The following is a 21203-nucleotide window of genomic DNA, read 5'->3' on the forward strand; positions in this document are numbered from 1 at the left end:
TTTGGCTAGCATTGCTTGCCTGCAAGCTTTTACTATCAGTCACACAACAAGTAACTTCAGAATACAATTTTCAGGCTGAAGTCTTTCAAGACAATGCAACTTTATTGTCCTTTTCTAGATAGAGCTATCATCCTTGCTTTTTCCACTTCACAACACTGCATGTGCAGCAAACTTCGTATTTTATTCTTGTTGCCCACATGTTCAAATATAACTTAAATTTGGCCACCAGCAACACCAAAAGATCTTGTGGACAAAAGCCAAGCATGAAGGAGCACAGGTCTAGTAGGCCACACTGGCAAAACAATCTGCAGCACAGTGAACAACATTATCCCCAAAACAAAGCAGTACCTTTGGGATGTACTGATAGGAAAACGCCAAATTAAAAGAAAGCACCGAAACAGAAGCATAAGCAAGTGCATTTTAACACTAAAAGCAGGTCTGCATCTTCTAAGTGGGGAAGGTTACTGTCTGTTCTGACATTCGGAAATTATGATCCTGTTCTTGTTATGCTACATGTAAAAACATACTCAAAGAGTATACTCACAGTACTGCTCTCAGGCTAACCTATTAAACTAACTGCGACTGCCAGTTTTCCACCTAGAATAGCCCAAGTTGAGTCCAAGCAATCAAGAACAGGCAACTCTTCTAAAGAGCTCTAAAGTGGTTATTTGCAGCTTTCTGCAAGTCATAGATTAGTACCCACTATAAACTTGGTTCTACTTCATTACAAATGCTATCTGAAAAGCTTGTAGGCAGCCCTATCCTGATGGCTGTCACCAGCTTTAACAACTGTATTATAGTGACTGAGAGGGAGCTTGTATACAGAAGAAAAACTGCCAAACAATTATTGAATTAATTTCTAATAATGCCCAACTACAGATTTCTCTCTCTCTCTCATTCAAACACACAAATCGATGCACAATGGTCCAACAAGCATGCTTTGTTTAGTGCAGGGTGAAAGGACTTTTGTGGGCAAACAAGGAGTTACTTATTGATCAGCAGAGAGCACGTAGTTCTGAAGCAGGTAAAAGATGGAGGAGGCACTTACCAAACCTGCCAGGCACAACTTGGAACTGAAGCCATCAGGTAAATATCTCCACTTCTGCAGGAAGGTACTAAAGCCAAGAAAGGTTCATCTGTGAAACAACTCGTTTTTAGAAGCGTGACGTAGATGTACCGTGTCAAAAAAAACACGTGAACAGGCAAAAAGATGGCAGAGAAACCTGGGCTTTCTTTCAGAAAACATTTAAGAGAAATACATCCATGTGTTTTGCACTTGACGGCAGCTCATATAATAACACATTCTGCCTAACTGTTTTGTGGCGATACACACTACAAGGCAGTAAGGATATAAATCACCATTTCAGACTGCTCTGGTGCTAAAGGCTTGAGAAGATACATAATCATTTTGATTTAAACCTAAACATATTCACATGTATTAAATCTGTATTTTTCCTTAGAAGAAAAGCAAGTATCCTTGATTAGAATTATGTGTTTTTCCCCAATGTTTGCCAAACCAATTATTTACCAGGGCTCAACACTATTTGCACAGAAATACTGTATTCAATGAATGTTTTCGGAGAAAAAGCAAGTGAATTTTTGAAATATTGTAAAATCCCATTTCAGTGCATTAACAAATTTGTCTAGAACCACTGGCTTTTGGTCTGAAAAAAAATCATTTTAAGGAACAAAAAGAGAGAAAGATAACTTAGCTTCCTCTCTTCAAAAATTACACTAATAACGTCTGACTCAAAAATTTTGGACTGATCCAAAAGATGCCTTTCTTCCTATGTATTTTTTTTTCCAGAAAATTTCCAGTTTAGTTCTGCAAAGAATTTTGCTCCCACGTTAAACCATGTTTGTGTCTTCTGTGTTCCAGGTTGCCTTCTTTACTAAAAGATTTCTTTATTTGCCCAAGCTTATAACTGATATGCTAAATCAGACCAGCTGCCCTTGTGCTAAGCCAGCCTGGCAGCATATTTGTCTTCAACTTCACTTTCTTTCTGTAGAGAATAAAAGTAGCAAGAGTATAAATGCCCACAGCATGATGTTAACCAGGTGATACAGGACTGTAAGAGTTTTCAGCTAGGAAGATTTTGATTTTTTTATCGCTAACCGTTGTTGGAAACAAAAGCAGATTACCAAGACAGCCTGTTATCAGGTTGCATACATATCTATGTCAAACAATAGGTATATTTGGGATAAATTAATTTTTATTTCTTTCATATGGTTGCATTTTCTACATCCAGGAAACCTTTTTTTTTTTTTTAAAAAAAGTAAACTTAGAACACTTTTCACAAGTTACTAGCAGGGATTATTTTCCAACTGAAAAGCAGATAAGTGTTCCAGAAAGAAACATGAAGTAAGTAAGCTTTTAGCATAAGACATTAAATAACACCTGTCCCTACAGACTTGACAAAACCCAAATCCAAGGCAGTCCAGTTCTCTAGCAATGGATCAAGTTGTTTGTTAGCAAGTTAATTAAACAAAGTCCACTTTCCCATAGCTAAAAATGCAGCCGCAGGAGGACAAAACTGAAGTAGCCCCCAGTGCTAAACACTATTTCCACCCTTCATTATTTATAGCTTAGAATTTGTTTAGACTAAGAAGACTGTCCTGGTTTAGTGGCTGGCCCAGCCCTAACCCACAACAAAGATCAAGTCCAGAATTGCACTTCCCATGCTTGCTTGGAAATTACTGCTGATTTTTAGTTCTATGCATGTTTTTTATTGGAAGCAAGTACATTTTTTTCATATTTTAGAAGTATTTAATGCAAACTGAGGACTGGTTATCTTAACCAGTCTTGACAACAGGGCTTGTGATGGTTATTATTTGACATCTCTGTAAGGTTACTCCCTTTGCATCATAACCCATTCCCTCTGCGTAACTTTGGTTTAGGTTCAGCGGAATCAAAATTTCACCCACATCTTCACTGCATGTGGCACCTGTAAACTAGAATGTATGCAAAAATTCAAGAGCTAGAGAATCTAAAAGGCAAGAAGAGAGCCACAAGGACTTTAAGATGGGCAGTAGGAAAATGATGCCAGCAGGGCAGAACTTCTCAGGAGCTATTTTGATATTGAGGCAAAATTCAGACAATTAATGGCCATGTAGGATTCACCAGAAGCTATAGCTGGTGTTACTATGTTTGTGTGTGTTTACAGCAGTTCTATATCAGGAATCTTCACTTCTAATAGGATTTTTTAATACTAGTCCCAAACAGAAAAAGGATTAACATACAGTACAAGCGTACCAAGGTCCAATTTGTTCGCTCAGGTACAGCCACTTTGATAGCTAGCCAAGCAGAGCACATATATCAGTCATGAAGCCCCAAGTTTTGTGATATTAGATATTTCTGTGCTACAAGTGCTGTAGGGCATTAAATATCATGGTGCTGATGGAAGTCATTGGCAAATCGCCTTCAGTTCTGCTGCTCCTCTGTTTTTCTGCTACAGACAAAGGTCTTCATCAGTTTACACTTTTAAAAAACAAAAAATAATCATGCCACTTACTTCTGTCAAGAGCTTCACAAAGAATTATGTGTTATTAACTCAACATACCAGAAAACAGTGAAAGACTGATTCACCTTCACAAAGGAGGAGAACAGACACTTTCTAGGAAGAAGGATGTTTCAAAAGATTGACAGAGCAAAGGAAAAAAAAAATATACGTCACTACTGCTTATTTTAAGTCATACTGCCTCTTTGCTTCCCTCCAATCCCCTCTATTTGTTGGGTGGAGGACAGCCACTTCCTTTGTTACCAAAAAACCCAAAATATCTTTGAAATTAGTCTGATAGGGAAAATCCTATGGCACGACTCAGTGGGTGTGGTTTTTTTAAAACAGGTTTCAGCTAGCATTACTCTTCACTTATGCAGACATTGCTTAAGATGTTGTCCAAAAAAGGGGAAGTGAAGATAGCTATCAAGAGGAAAGCAGATTTAAGCATAGTACACAGAACTTCACTGCAGGCTCCCACGCAAATAACAGCATGGTGCAGAGGACAGCCCAAGCTTCCTACCCAATAGTAAACCAAGTCAGCTGCAGACATCCAGGTTCACATTGTCTTGCAGAACGCAAGAGGGATATTTGGGAGACAAAGATGCTGTCCCGAAAGCTAAATGGAGTTTAAGTGACCATACATGTGTGTACACACATATGTAACAGTCCTTTCCTCCCATTTTCATTCATGGAAAACTTATATTTTAGAGTGCAGAAAGTGGCTGCTAAAGCCTGGCTGCACCCGCAATATCCAAATTCATAAACAACCCCACATATATTTAACCCCAAAAGGAAGGTATTAGACTACCAGTTAATGTAGTTCAGGCAGGTAAGTAATCGAGATTGAACCTTGCTCTCCCATAGGAACCTTTGCTCTTTAGCCCCAAGCTGGAATTTTATCATTAAGACTGTTCTTGCCTTTATTACAAGATGAACAGACTACCATCAAACTTTCCTAACAATCAAACTTTCCTAACAAGAGCATCACAGTTTCTTTCAGCTTTCAAAGCCCTCTTAAAGCTAGAGGAAACATAATTAGGAAAAAAACCACACAGATCTCAAGTGAATTTATATATGAAGAAAAACAAAATTTTAAAAATAATTCACATTTTTGGCAATCAGTAATGAAGCCAAAAGCATCAGGCTTCTACGAGGAAAGTAGATTTAGCTGCCAATATAGAAAAAAAAAAGTCTTCTGTTAAGAGGAAATTGAAAGAATTATGGAGGAAAAAAGAATCTCACCTCTTAATGCAGTGTCTATATAGGAATGAAAGTGATTTATTTATATTACACACAAAGATTTTTATTAAAAAGGCTGGTAATGGAACATTTTATTTTTATGCATCAATTTGATAAAACATTAGTTACAGAGATTTTGTATAATGTTGTGTAAGTCACATGGATGGGTTATTTAAAAAAAGATTTGATAATTAGAGGAGGACATCTCTTATTTTAGTTACATCGTAAAGTGCCTTGTGTAGTCATATTCTATCGTTGGAATGACTGCTTGTACAAATTTCAAGAAGATAAGAAGGTACCTGAGTTTCCTGTTAAGGAAAATAAGCAATACCTAAAAAATCTGTAAAACTATACAGAATTCACTTTCAGTGGTCTGCTCAACAGTATTTCTTGCTAATAGGAAAATAACACCTTGCAATTATACAATTAGAGACTGGGAAATTAATAGAGCAGTATTCTGGTAATGACATCTCATGCTTGCCCAAACATACAGACCTTCCTGTTTTACGTTAAAGCAGAGAACCAGGAGTTATTTTCAGTCTCTTGGAAACACCATAGAAACATTTACAAACCCATTTACATACTACATATTTGTTATTAACCATGGCTGAATTACCCCTAGCAAGGCTGATCCCTAGCTACCTTCCTGTAGTTGCAGGGAAAGCAGGCTCCTCCTCAGTGTTTCAGTGGCTCAGAAGAAGACACAGGTTCCTGTTCGGAACCATACTTGGAAAAGTGAATCTTCCTGTTGATGAGGGAAAGCAAAGAAATTAGCTTTGCTAAGCTGAGAAGCTTGTTTTTGTAGAGGAGACCCTCCTCATCTCCCCTTATGTATATCACCTTCAAATGCCACAATGAGCCTGAACCTGCAGGTCGAAGTATACTGGATAATTATAAATTGTCTCTGCACCTGGGACTGATGCAGAGAGCAAACTGAAAAATTCAGATATATCACTACTTTCAACTGACAGTTATGTTACATTGGTAGTAGATATAAATAAACCCTACTATTTTGACATGTCAGTCTCATGGACCATTTGTTGACAAACACAAATAATGATAACGAGAGGAGAAATTGCCTGTTTAGAAAGTCCCTCAATTTGTTAAGTAATAGCAAAAAAAGTAATCAAAATCTTGAAAAATAAGCTATTTCTAACTGTTGCAGAGTAGAAGACTTGAACTACCTTGCCAGAAACGTTGTTTTCCAGTTTGGTTTCATTTGTTTGCTGCACAAACTGAGCAAGTCTCAACTTATACAGTACATGAGAATTTTACTGCTCAGTAATTCCCCTTGACTGCCCTGTAGCAGAAAAACAACAGTATTTCGAAAGGACACACTTCTAACACAGAGGTCACTTCAGTCAGAAAGCTTGCACTCAATTATTACAAAGCACAACTAAGATCAGTCACCTTGCTAAAAGAGATTTCTAATGGTGAGGGATTAGATCTTGACGTTCAGAACAAATGCAGTAGTTTTCATGGCTTTTTTTGTCTGCTGAGCATTTTACTAAGATATTGTTCACATACAGAGTAGAGAATAATAGGACCACCACCTCTACACCTTTCAGAAATTAATCTCAGATTCAAATCTAATATAGTAGCTGCTCTGGCCGAAGTCTATGAACCGCCAAGCCTCATCCTCCCACACTGGGACCTCAGTTTCATACTCACAGCCGCTCCTTCACACATCTACAAACAAGGGCTCCGTTCTGCCTTTCAATACTACCTACTTTCTCGCCTGCTCCTGCCACCTCCCCACCCCAGATGATTAACAGAGTTTGTTTGTTTGCACAAAGGAGCTCATCCCAGAACTCTACTAACTGCTACCACAAAGAGCTGTTTACTGCTTTCACACACAACTGCATTCCAGTTTAGGAATCTTGAGGTAACAGCTCCTTACACTGCAAGAAGTCTCTAAGAATCCTGTGTAGTAATGAAAAAGGATACATGTGAACTCCAAGTTCTCCCCCACCTTCTGCAACAGTCTCGATTATTTTCTTCATGACTTCTGCATGCCTGAAAAACAGATCAGAATCAGTGACAATATTTTAAGGAAGAAGTACATTCCTCTTCAAGTCAACAAGATTAGCTTTTGTGCAAATTAAATAGTTTGGACTGTTAGCTTCAGAAGCAGCAAGAGGAAATTTTCCGCTTAATGAGGAAAAAAAATCCCAATAATAACCGAAAGCTACTATTAAGTGATGAATATAACGTTATGCGTCAGCCCCTTACATTCATAAGCAGAGCAAAAAATATTCTCTGCTACCACGTAGATTGAGTTCCATAATAAGAATCAGTATATATTGCTTGTCAGTAGTCTAATTTTTCACAACTAAATGTCAAAGAAACCACCAGGTCCCCAGAATGTAATCCTCGCCAGCATCAAGCCACCGGAAGTTCCCAGATGACCCCTGAAGAAGATGCCTAGAAATTCTTGCAACTTTTTTAACTGCCTCTGCTGCATTCTTAATTTGTAGAACTGAAGAGTTATCGAACACTTAAACAATTCATAGTTTCCTAGGAAAGGCAGGCTAAACCAATCCCATATAAGTTCAGAACTGTTGCTCCGGGACTGACTCAGGGGACAGAAACTTTCTGGTGGTAACTCGGGTTGTGCAGCAGATCAACAGCTTCTAAGATGGCTTCTTCTCTCGTGACTCTTGTTACCGTGAAGCACTACAAGGGAGGATAAACATTTCCTCAGGTCACTGTGTTTTGATATTTAAGTCATCAGTGACATAACAGACCAATTATGAATAATATGAACATGTGCATACAAAGCTGATCCTGGGAATATACCACAGAAACACAGGATAACGCGTTGGAAGAGACTAGTCATCATCCAGTCCAACCCTCCTTGCTCAATGAGCAGTAAATGAGAACAAATTACTCAGGATTACTGGTTTTGAGTATTTCCAGAGATGAAGACTTCAAATCTTTTAATAACCCAACACAATTCAGAAGTAACAGTCTCATGTTCAGGATTGTTACATGCCATAAACCAGAGGATGAAGAATATATCAATTCAGAGGGGAGAACTACTGTATGGTTAATTGATGTTTCATTTATATATTTTTAACACAAACTCCCAGGTCGCATAACTCATTTCTACCTTTATTTCAAATTTGGGTTAAATTCATGATTCTGTAGGCTACATTTATCAGTGACACCATAGAGGGCTACAGACACTCACCTACACAACACTGCAAGGTAGTTCACAGCTGTAGCTTAAAATACCCATCCTGAAACAACCTACATGCTGACTGAGAACAAGGAAGAGCAGTAATAAGAGTTTGCATAACTTTCTGACCAAGCTTTGATACCACTATGCAAATCTAAATAGCTAATCAGTAACTGGCATTTAGGAGTTACCTCCAAAGCTAATCATGCTGCCAGCAACTGCAAACACAAGGAAGGAAGCTGTTGCAAAGTTACCAAGACACACTGTAAACAGGAACACGCAAGTCTGGGGAAATACTAAAGGTCAGCATTTGTCATTTGCTGTGCTGTTGATCTTTGCAAACCTGGTAACCCTCACAGTTGATTCCAATCCTGGATCCTCAGGACGGCCCTGCAGAACGCATGCTGTATCAGGTGCCAAGGCCAGTTGCTTCTGTGTAGGAACCTGGCCACTGTCACGACTTCAGCTTTGACCTCATCCGTAACAGTGTACTATTTTGTGCACTCGCACAAAATACAGATCACCCTACAGCTTTTTAAAGTCTTTAACAGGCTACTGGCTCAACTTTTGTCCTGGTTTGAGCTAAACAAAATCAATTCTGTTCAGTGATTTTTACTTTCCAGTTTAGTCTCTTCTAAAAGGCTGCACTTTCTGAAGTCAGCAGCATGTTTTTGCAGACAGTGTGTGCTACTGGCAGTGATAACACCTGATGTTTACAGTTACTGCCTGGGACTGGGATGCAGACAGGCTCTTGCTTATACTTATTCCTACAGTGACCAAGGCCACTGCTGGCTCTTGTGTGCCACGCTGGGGGTGCCGGGTAGTAAGAGGGATCACAAGGAAGTAAAAGGTTGCACCTCTGAGGGGTAACAGACAGGACAGGTGACCAATGAGAGAATTCCTCTCCATATATGTTATATTCGGTACAAATTGAGTGATCACGAGAGTTTCTGCCCTTTTCTGCAATGGCCGGTGTCCAGGGAGGACTCCATCTGACCTCCTGCTTTTGATCTGGATCCTGAGTTCCGAAATCCAGCTCCTGTATCCAGCTCCCGCCACCGCTGAGTCTGGGGCTTTCCTGGTGCCTCCTGCTCTGCAGCACCAGCGGGGATTGATATCGGGGGGGTAGTCAGGTTCGATATCAGGCTAACATACATAGTTCTATATAATTCTTTATTTTTATCATTTCACTATTATTTCCATTATAGTTTCATTAAAGCTGTTTTAGTTTTCTAACCTGTAAGTCTCTCTGCCTCATTGCCTTTTCTTTCCCATTTGTGGGGGAAGAGGAGGTTAGAGAGCATCCATCCAGATTTTAGTGGTGAACCCAGCCTTAATCCGTGACAACTTCATACATCTTAATGACATCTGCTCTTTGGTGTTTTCTAAGGACTACTCAGATATCTGCAATTCCACAATGGCCACAACAATAGTAATTCCTTCATTACATTCATACGGTAACTCATGAAAAGCTTTGCAGGAGTTCTATAAAATTCCAATAGTTTGTTTTGTGTTTTCAATCTCGTTTCTTCAAGAAAATTTTGAGGAGTTAATATGAAGTATATATGCTCTCCAATGGAAAGAAATAAGATAACTTTGGAAAAATGTATTCTAGAATACCTTGATGTCTAGAAATTTTTTTTATGTCTGAACCTTAACTCCAGATGACTAAATATACTACATGCTCACTAATGCTTGTTCCAGGACATGTTTGTAGATCATCTGGGCTATCAAATGCATCAGACGTTTAAAACATCTACTAAAATCACCTAATTCACTTTCTGGTATATCAACCAACTCTTGAAGTGGTTCAAGTAATATAAATGAGTTATTATTCATATTCTAAGTTAGAAATATTGCCCTTTCCCACTGCAAACATATTGACATATAACAGAGTTAAAATCAGACATTAATGGGTTAAAAAAGTTGAAAGCAGCAGCTGATTTCTTAGATTGATTGGCTGACCTTTCATGCTGTCATGCTCTCACCAGGAATGTTTGCTTTTGGGCTGAAGAAGCCCTCTCCCTCTTTGTAATTGACCAAAGCTGTCAACCAAAATATTTGTAACTAAATTCATACTGGAATTCAGCACAGCTTACATACTGACATTGTCTGAGTATCTGCTAGAAGGATTAAAAAACACCATCAGAAAGTAAAAAACAAGTCTTCCTGACATACAGGGTAGAAATCTCAACACCAGAAATGATTCATTCCCACTGCCCTCTGCCCTAGCATTTCACAGAGATAAAAGGCCTTCGCAGGACATACAGTGTTGTGGACAACTACTATTTTGGATGGTGTACTTTAAAAAAACCGCAAGAACCACCAACAAAACAACCTATGAATTTGATTCAGTGTGTCTAGCTGTTCACACACAATGAGACAGGTGTGGAAAAACCCATAAATGTCATAATTAGGAGAAACATTCAGAATCCGCAAGAGTCAGTTATCCCTAAGATTTGCATTTCACTGATCGTTGCAGTTGCCTCCTGTCACTTCCCTGCAGGTATTTGGAGTACACAAGAAGGAAAAAGAGTTTGGAAGCCTATTGTCATTTATTCTGAAATTAAGAGAAATAAGCTCTTAGAATTATTGCAAGTAAGTCAGATCTAACTGTTAATGTGTTAGCGCTTCACTAGTCTGATAGTCCCTTCAAAACACACACATGCTATTAATGAGGAAGCTGACCATGTTCCTCCCAGTACCCTAAAAATGCTGACAATAAATACAACTTAGAGCAGAGCTGCAAAATGAACAGTTTCAACTCAAAATAGAAGCAATCTCATACAGCTGACAACAGCACCCAACTGTTTTATTTCCTATCTTTGACACATGACATAGGGATATACACGTCACAAGAAACAGCCAAGTAACTTCTGGACAATCCAACTACCCTATGGTACCGAATTCTTGTAACATGCAGGGAAGTAACAGCAGTAAAGCTAACTGAAACCCACTGGCACTTCCTAGCTAAATTTTCAGCTCTATTTTTCATCTCAGAAGCCCAGATCTTCCTACCTGTTAGCCTTACTGATTTGAGCAAATATAATAGCTCACTTCAGAGAGCAAGAGAACATACTTAAAACCTCCAATTTAGATAAGCTGTTAGCCTCTTTCTTTACACTCTCAGGATGACCTTTTTCAAATCTTTCCAATCTTAGGCAGTTGCCACTCAACTGCATTGCTTTTTGGGAAGGACTACACGGTTTCCTCCACATTTAAGTCTACCAGCAAATCTGTCTCACTGTGACATCAACCACCTCTTTCATGCTTGTAAGACTAACTAAACATTAAGTGCCATGACGCAAACCATTTCTTCAAAGATAGATATGGATTACATAACACAGGCACTGGCACTTCACTGGCTTCAGAGGAAGAAGTGAAAATGTGCACATGGAGCTCTCACCCATGAAGACTCTCAATCCAAATTCACAGACTAGCATTACATTGGCTCTTACTCTGCAAAGGTATTTAAAAATTAAGCAGCCACACCTCAGTATAAAACCCACAGGTCTACCTAGTCAGTGAAGGCTGGCATACCCAAATATCCGGTCATCTTTGTTTCTTCAGGAAGCACCCTCCCAGCCTGCAGCCATCAACAGGAGCTCCCACAGCATTCTCCTTCAACTTTTGCTCAAGGCGTGGACAAGTACACTCTGCTCTGGATAAAAACCTGGAAAGCCAGGCCCAAACAGTGGTTGTGAATGGAGTAACATCTGGCTGGCATCTGGTCACAGGTGGTGCCCCCCAGGGTTCAGTACTGCAGCCTGCGCTTTTTAGTATCTTTACTAATCATCTAGATGAGGGAATTGAGTGCACCCTCAGTAAGTTCGCAGATGACGCCAAGTTGTGTTGATCTGTTGTACAGTAGGGAGGCTCTACAGAGGGATCTAGACAGGACAGAACAATAGGCCAAAGTTAATTTTATGAGGTTCAACCAGGCCAAGTGCTGGGTCCTGCACTTGGGTCATAAAAACCCCATGGAAGTTGACAGACTTGGGGATGTGTAGTCGGAAGACTGCAATGTCAGAAAAGGTCCTGGTGGAGTTGGCTGATAGGCAGCTGAACATGAGCCAGCAGTGTGCCCAGGTGGCCCAGAAGGCCGAATAGGACCAGATTTTAGTAAAACAAACTGTTCTGATATGTGGTGACCTTGCTGAACACCTGGAAGATAAAACTGAACTAGACTTGGGTAAAAACAAGCTGTTCTGAACAAGCCACACAGGATAATGGTTGATGAATGCATTAAAAAGATCAGACTGAGAAACTGCACAGAAGCATATGTGACTAAGTTGCAAAGACAAATTTGTTAAGAAAAACAAAAATAATCCTGTTTGGCTTTATAGTTCAGATACAGAAAACTGCATATAAGCAGCTCTCAGGGACTCACACATGGCGAACTCTCTCAGACTCATGCACACATGCATACATTCACGCACAACTTCGCTTTTGCTCCTGCTTCTACTTTGACAATAAAAGGCCTTGCTTTCAAATTGGACCAGAGGCTGCCGTCTCCATCATCGCAGTGTGCCCAGGTGGCCAAGAAGGCCAATGGCACCCTGGCCTGTATCGAATATGATGTGGCCAGTAAGAGCAGGGAAGTGACTGTATCCCTGTACTTGGCACTGGTGAAGCAGCAGCTTGAGTACTGTGTTCAGTTCTGGGACCCTCACTACAACGGGACATTCAGGCACTGGAGTGCATCCAGAGAAGGGCAACGAGGCTCATGAAGAGTCTGGAACACAAGTCTTATGAGGAACTGATGAAGGAACTGGGATTGTTTAGCCTGGAGAAAAGAAGCCTGAAGGGGGACTTTATCACTCTCTGCAGCTACCTGAAAGGGAGCTGGAGAGAGGAGGGTGTCAGGTTTTTCTCCCTAGTAGCAAGCGGCAGGACTCGAGGGAATGGCTGCAAGTTGTGCTGGGGAGTTTAGGCTGGATACTGGGGGGAAGTCCTTCATTGAAAGGGTCACTGGGCACTGGAACAGGCTGCTCACAGCAGTGGAGCATTCACCATCCCTGGAGATGGTGTTGATCCGGTGCTTAGGGACATGGTTTAACAGTGACCCACAAGTGCTAGGTTAATGGTTGGACTCAATGATCTTCCAACCAAAGAGATATTGTCATTCTGTAATTATTAGCCAGATTTTCAGCTATCATTAAATTAAGCCTTGACTTCAGGCTTTTTCCCCTCCTTTTCTTCTATTAATCCTCTTGCTATTCAATCTCTTAAGCCTTGCTACATTCATTACACCTGACACGCCTTCAAAAACAATAGTTGCACAAAGAGCTGCATTCATTTTTTCATCCAAAACCCTCCAGAGAGCAAACAATGAGACAGTAAAAGTCACCAACAGGTTGACATACTAAGACTGGCATGTTCATATATGGTACAAGAATACCTTATTGGATCAAACCTTGTCCTGCTTATTATCTTACAGTACGTGTTCAAGAAAGAGACCAGAGAAAGTAATGCTTCTGCCAAAGTAACACTAGTTTTAGCGGTATGCAACCCGGGGAATTTGAAATTCTGCAGCAGTCTGATAATGTCACTTTTATCAAATCTTGACAAATTTTTCTTCTATTAACATCATATTGCTTAAATAAATATTTAATTAGGTGCTGTGTGCAGAGTTTAATCCCTTTTCTGGCTTTGAACATGTCAGCAGGGAGTAGCATTCAATGCCATCAGTTTTACCAAAAAATTTAAAAAATTAAAAAAGAACATCTATTACTTCACCTTCCGTGTCATTCATGGTCACTGAAATCCTAACACTCTCCTCAGCTGCCTTCTCCAAAGCTGAAGGGTCCCAGGTTATTCAGTCATGTCTTACTAGAAAGAGCTTCATAATCCCTCTGTACATTTTCCAGTTTTAGTTTTCCTTTGTCTCACAAACTACAAATCAGACGACCAGAGCTGTACTGTAGCATTCAATATGTGGGTGGTCCCACAGATTACTAGAGGCCTCATGCTCTTTTCTGTTCTATTCTTTATTCTTTTCCTAACAGTTTTGTAAGTTACAGAGCATGGAAACTGACATTTTTACACTATTGTGTTAGCGTAGACTTAGAGCATTTAAAGACTAACAATAAACTCGACCACTTTAAATTTTTCCGCAAGACAGCTAAACTGAGGGGAAAAAAACACACCCCTATGTTCCAGTTGTACAGTGGCTTTTCTGATCAATACTATCCACATAGAAGCATGACTGCTTGGTGAAAGTAAAGACTGTTGTAAAGCAGTATTAAAGAACCATGAACTGGAAGAAACATGAGATACAGATTTACAAAGCCCATGCTCATACATCCTTACAGTAAGATCAAAATTATCCATAACTACTTTATGCAAAGCTCCCTTGCATTCTCTCTCTCTCAAAAATTATATACCCATTTGATCATAAGAATAATCTTGGGAATACCTAAACCAGTAACAAGAATTTCAAGTCTGCAAAAATTACCACAAACTTGTCAACAACAAGCTGATCATTTGATACCTCAGTGACACGGATACCAGAAGTGTTGAAGTCAAAAGAAATTCCAAGACTTGAAGGGGTAATTTGGACTTCTTTTTTTAAAAAAAAAGAGTCCCCCAACCACAAAACATATGCAAGATTACAAAGGGTTTCTTTTTTAAAAAAATGAGATAAACCCCCAAACTGTTATCTCTAAGAACCTCATATTATCAAGACGCGAAGGAGCTACACTGTTTAAGGTATTGTCTCTGTATCACTAAGGCACATAGAAAGATGTTAGTGCCTACATCTAAGTCAAAAGGCACCTTCAAAGACCTTGAAAAAAATATCCATGTTTCGCACTTGTGTTCAACATTAGTTCAGCATGGCAATCAGAGGACCTCTATCAGTATAAAATTTCAAGGACTTCTGGAGGAGCAGAAGGAAGTTATTACAAAATAAGAAAGAGTTATTTCATGTTCAGATAGCTATTTCTGCACCCTAAAGACACATATACTTTGAGCCTTCCCAAAAAGCAGCACATGAAAGTAGAGAACACTTGTACAGAGCTCTAGTAGTCTGCCATCTTCTGGAGTCCATAGGGAAGTGGAGGAAAAGCAAGCTGACCAGAGAGAAGACAGCGTGCAGCACTGATCACTGGAATGACCTCAGAGAATCAGTGGTATCTTCCTTTCATACTCCCTCAGAAGCTAACAGACCACTATGGCAGCCAATTGTAGAAATATGTCCAGAAAACCTGAACCAAATCCTTAAAAAGACCAGTGAAGTGGCTTGTGTCTGCATGTTGAATTAGACCAGAAACAAAGACTTACCTACACGGATGCACCGAGCACATGGGAGGTGGAGGAAGGTGAGGATGGTTTTCAATGGTCACTGTTTTCTTAACATGATCTTGACTAATATCTTCATACATATGCTCTACTGTTAAAGGCTGCCGTTGCTATATGGGAAAAAGAAACATGAGCATTATTAACAAAGAATTGCTGAAAAGGAGTAAAAGATTCTAACTTATAACTTATGGTGCTTCACCTGTTGTTTAAGCAAGAAGAAGAATTGAGTGTGTTAAAATCTGTATGGTATAGAAATAGTACTGCACAATTATATTTTTTAATAAACCAGGTGAATTGTAAAGTCAATATATTTGAGAACCATTAAGCCGTAACCAATCTTAACCCAAGAACCTGAAGTCATTAAAGGGAAGAGTAATTTATCTAATCTGCTCCCCTCTGAAGATCACATAAACACATACCTGCTTACTTGACTAAGGTTACTGGGGTCATTACTAGCTCTAAAGAGCTAACAAATTGTCATTTGACAGAGCATGATTACCTTCCAACCGTGCTCAGTTACCAAGTACAATTTTCAGTGAAATTATTCCTACTACCTGCAAGTACTGTAAGTCTTGTCTGTAACCCTGACTGTATAATGGTTTTCTCACTATTTTTTCCTTTAAAATTCAGCTGTAAGCAACAAAATAGCCTTGCTAATTTGACACAGTGAGTCTAACTTCAGAGGTGGGAAAAAAGCCAACATAGCTATACCTCATCATATCCAAATAACCAGAGCCTTGGAGTTTGGTAATATTTGTCATAAGTGATGTAGAGGTCATATGTTCTAGTCTGTAGAATAGCATCTTCCCCTCCAACATCAACTTTAGCTTTGTTAGCTTCTACAATCTGTCTTGTGTCAAGCGTTGCCTGGTTCAAGGTAAAAATGACAACGTTAGTACAGTCTTGTTTGGGTTCCCTCTTTTCTCAACCTAAGTAGTTATGTAAAGCTGTAAAACTGAAATGAATGTTCTCCAGCATTTAAAAACATAGGCTTTGGGGGTTTGGTTTTATCTTTAAATTAGGGGTATCGGTTTTTCTCCCCCCACTTTTTTTGTTTTATTTATGTTGGGGGGTTTTATTTTTTTAAAAAAGGTTCAATTTCTTAAGGAAGCATGAAACTAAAGTCCCTCCTCCCTTCTTTCAGCAACCATTTTTGAATTCAGCAGGCAATTACAACAAATTTCAGAAGGCAGAGATCTCAGTTTATGCAGGTGCATGAAGACCTTAGCAGAGTACCACAAATAATGATGCCCTCTGTTTGCTCTCGTAACAGTATGGTGCAGTGTAATCTATTGAACCTAGAAGTAACTCATCTTCCACACGTAAGCCTCAAGAACAACCCCTGCATTTTGTACTTCTTCTGAACACAACACTGTGTGTAAACAGAATGAAAAGAAGCAGCAAAAAAAGCAAAATTACTGTGATCAAACTCTTTGGAGGCTTAAGAGCTAAGGTTACTGCAGTAGGCTGGCCAGAAACAAATCCATAGGAAACCAGGCTCAGTAATCCCACTGCTCACAAACAAGCTTGTTACATCATCCTTTTGTTAGGTGATAAGCATTATAACAGACAAGATAGAGAACTGTTCACTCACATCATCTGTCTCCAATAGCCCACTTTCTTCATACTCTGAAAAGAAGACCCATACAATTCTGTGTTGAGCTTGTAGCTAGTCATCACGTTTCTCAATCATAAACAACTCCTTTGAAACAATCTACAAGTATCTGAAAATGTTTTATTCAAGTAGACTTCCCAATCCCCAAACCAGACTATATGGGGTTTTTTTAATACAAATTTGACCAAGACTACAGTAAGTACATGATGAGCAATCCTTAAGTGGTTCTAAGTAGGTAGATTAAGTGTAGGTACAAGGCAGGAAGGAAGCTGTGTTAAATCCCCAATTTATACTTGCTTGGCTCTGTTCTGCTCCTCAAATTCATTTCCCAGTCACTTACATTCACACAGGTTTTGACACACAAGAGTAAACATGCACCAATAAGACTATTTTGTATAATAAAGAGCCTGATGAATTTTTCAGCATGCATTCCATGAAAAGGAAGAGTATTTTCTTAAAAGTGTGCTGCTTTAGCTAAAGGTCTGAAATAAAGCACATCCCACCCAACCTAGAGAAATACCTTCCATGTCTGCAGCTTCTCCTTCATCCTCCTCCTCATCATCTTCACAAGATGCGGAGCGCTCTGGTATTTTTATATTATCCTTCAGAAGTTAAATAGAAAAGACTGCTTTAAAGACTGCTGCATCTACATAGTGTAACAAATTTTAGGTTTAAGTCCAGTCAATATATGCAGTGAATCAGAAAAAGTAATTTCTGCAGTATTAAGGACTATGCTGAAGTCAAACATTTGCCTATTACCCAATTTTCATTTCAAAGTCCTAGCACGACATTAAAAATCTGCTTAAAAATTTATCCTCTGACTTAGTAATCTGGAATGAGATAATTTCTAAGCAAAGAATAAACATTGTGTTAAACAGCCCATAATTTCTTTTAAAAAACCCACCTATCTCACAGGAAAGGCAATGACTAAACATGTAGATCAAGAGACATGAATCACAATAACATTATGCAAGTGTTGTGTTTCACAGACACAGTGATCACCTCCAAGTATTCCGTAAACTGTTTCGTCCACCCCTGTTACACACTTGTAAATAAGCAGCGTTTTTACTGTATTCAGCAGTCTCATTTGGAATACATGTACTTCAGAGATCATCATATTAATAGCACTTCGAGCTGTTTGCAACTGTGTGGTAGTGCACAGCAGCCCGTTCTCTTACCCTCTAATTTTTAGAATCCAAAATTTTATACTTAGATGGCTTAAAAAGCTCTCACAGCACACAGGCAGAACCCCGCTTTAACAATCAACTGATCTTTAAAAGTATTTTGTGTCTGTGTGACTTTCACCAAATTTCTTAAACATCTTAGCTAACACATTTCCAATTCAAGTACTTCCAACAGTTCTCACTTTGCTAAGTACTTAAGCTTCACATTTGGCTCCTGTTGCAGAGTGACTTTTTGGAAACATGCAAAAACTGATGACTTTATACAACACATAAACCGTTTTAGCCCTTTTACACTTGAGGGCACAAGCCTGTCAAACAGGACCAAATGTGTTAAAACTCTGCCTGCAGTAGTTAACGATTACAAAGAAACACTTTACATCCTATGTTATTTTTCCATACAAAAATTTCTTTACACTGGATCTCCAAATAGTAGTTTTTTGAGACACAAAAGTGTGGTATCACTGTAAAGAGAATTTTATTTTCAGTTTGTAGAAGCCGGCACAAGAGCACACTGGCTAAAGACACTCCAGAATTAACACTGCCTCAGTAAACACATAGTAATAGTGAGATATACGTGCTTAGGCTAGTATCAAGAGCTCTCAAGGTCAATGTATATTTACAGCACACCTAGTGACAAAGTATATTTTCATCTTTCACATGCAGTACTAAATTCCTACAGGTAAGACTTCCATTACCTTTAGGTCCTGTAATAAAGCAAGAGGAAAATTTAGAGACAAGTACCTTACTGTCTAGTGTGATCTCCTTAATTGCTTCTGTTGCACCTACGATACCTGTTAACCAAACATGAAATTTGTGTTAGAAAGGCTTGTTTCTTTGTTACAGAACAGTATAGAAAGAGGTTGCAAAGATTTCCAAAAACAGTCCACGATCTTTCCAAGTTATATCTTACAATAATTTCGATATCTGAAGGGCTGTTTATCCCGTATTCGTAGCACGCTTGGTGTTGGACATCCATAAGCAAACCGTAACAGTAACGTGAGGCACTTCAGCACAGCTCTTGCACGTCATACAACGTTGATGGAATATTGCAAGGTAATTTGGATTTTTATTTTAGGGAATTTTTGCATAGAAGTGAGTTCAGTATAAGCATTAGCATCACAATAATGGAACTCAACTTCATAAGACATGCATTTATGAATATTTCTGAGCATCTTGAAAGCAACGTGTTCAGGAGAAAGCATAATGTAGCAGAACGTTCAATGCTTTTAGCTGAGAGGAAGTGGGAGTAAAGAACATCCCAAATCACAGTAGTATCAACTCCTGACTTCTTCACCATGAGCTTTCTTTCCCCATTAGTTTTACTGCAGATCCTACTCCATACTCTTTGTGGCACAGGGCAAGATTCTGCTTTGGCACAGTACATTAACTAACTTTTGAATTGAAAATTAGTTACATCTTACAGAGAGTGAACGTGGAATCAAGTAACTGCTCATCAGAAGCAACTGTTTAAAAGAAAGGAATGCCAGTTGCTTGGAAACAATGCATTTCTAGTAGCTGTGTCATCACTTAAGTATCTTTTTTCCTACCAGAAAAAGTGGTAGGACATCTATACAAATGGGTGGAAACAGATGTATTTATTTTATCTGCTTTGACAGTGCTGGCCAGGTCTAGTCAGAGTGTTATAGCTGTGCTACCACAGCATGATGCCCAAGCCAGTCAACCCTAAAAAGAAAAACTTGGCAGAGGAGTCTATCCATAGCAGGGATGGAGAATGCACCCTTAATTCAAAGCTACGATAAAGCCACATCAAAGGATTTCTTTGGTGTGGAGTGCTCAGTTACAAACTGTGATACATTTAAGAATTGCCAGTGATGAAGAATGTACATCTACAGAAACTAAAGGCAACTTCTCTCATCCTTCTGATCCCCAGTGTGTCTGAACTATTTAGAGAACTTCTTCACATTACAGCAAAAAATTTACAAGAAAGAAAGTGAAAACAGAATGGAGTACCTTATAAGTTTGGAAACAGCGTAAAAAAGCCCATCACTGAAACAATCAATTTCATTAACGCATGATAGAACATCAAGAAAGACTGAAACAAGTAAAATTGCCAATTCTTAGAAAAGACTAAAAGCATGTGTAAGAGGCTGTGCTAGAAAAGCTAATGAGATAAAACTCATGTAAGCAGTAATTTTTAGACTCCTTTATAAACAGAAGCTCATCTAAGGACTTAGTGTAAAAAAGCATCATCTCCTGCATTCACCTCTCTATTGAACAATATTTTCTTTCCTTTTTAATGCCTCCCTCCAGTGACCTCAGATACTAAGAAAATAGCTATTTTTTAATGACTGCTCCTTTTAGCTCAATCCAACAATTCAACAAAACGGGAACCACTGAAATAATTAACTCAGGTGAGGTCATCATTAAGATAAAGATCAATGTGCTTCACATGCAATCTTACTGAAAAAGAGAAATCTGCATATTCAAATAATTTAAACCAGCATCCTCTTCACATGATCTCCTTATTAATGAATGAGTCACTACACAGCTCATTTTAAAAAATAACTTCATAGAACTTTAATAAGGGAATATTGAACTGATTTATTGTCAATACCTGTAAGAAGTAGCTCGTTTCAGGCATATACAGACACATAGTTAAACACCTGGGCAGCCACGTACCAACCATGTAGGCTGCTGGTGACGTAACTTATTTCTTCCAGATTAGATACTAGTACACAGCCATCTATATATAAGGAAGATTTTACTTTCTACAAGTGGAAATTGAAAATCTTTCAGATTACCAAACGCAAAGGTTGAAGCAACGCTTGCAATACCTGCATTGTGAAAAGTGTCTACCCATCCCCCATCACCATCATCTTCTTCTATAATTGCTTCCTGCTCATCCGAGTACTCCATCTGCTTACACCTTTTGTAGCATGGCACTGCAAAAAATTACAAAACAAAATGAATGTAGTCATTCCTATCCAAAATTAGATTTGAGTAAGAAACTACCCTACAAGGCCTTCTGAAATGTGGCAGTCACTCCTATGTCCTTATTCAAGGAATCCTAAAGTTCTATTTCAAATGCAAAAAAAGCAGGAATTTGTGCACAGTACAACACTTGTGGTGGTCTTTTAAAAGTTCATTCTTCTGTTACCCATTTGAGCACCTTCATCCAAACTCTTTAAGAATTAGAAAAGAAGGGACTTCTCATTTGCTAA

At 38.9% G+C, this 21203-nt stretch overlaps 1 protein-coding gene across 1 annotated transcript; it reads right to left on the reverse strand.

The window, feature by feature from the left end:
• Positions 1-4816: 4816 nt before the first annotated feature.
• Positions 4817-20924, reverse strand: ATG3 (autophagy related 3; the record flags this gene model as incomplete). Its single annotated transcript, XM_009874347.1, has 8 exons — positions 4817-5038; positions 6687-6755; positions 15205-15332; positions 15934-16089; positions 16817-16851; positions 17358-17439; positions 18763-18812; positions 20817-20924. Coding segments are annotated over 8 exons (710 nt in total), but the record flags the coding sequence as incomplete, so codon positions are not given.
• Between the last annotated feature and the right edge of the window lie 279 nt (positions 20925-21203).

Source organism: Apaloderma vittatum, unplaced genomic scaffold, assembly GCF_000703405.1.
Source record: "Apaloderma vittatum isolate BGI_N311 unplaced genomic scaffold, ASM70340v1 scaffold12878, whole genome shotgun sequence".
Lineage (NCBI taxonomy): Eukaryota > Metazoa > Chordata > Aves > Trogoniformes > Trogonidae > Apaloderma > Apaloderma vittatum.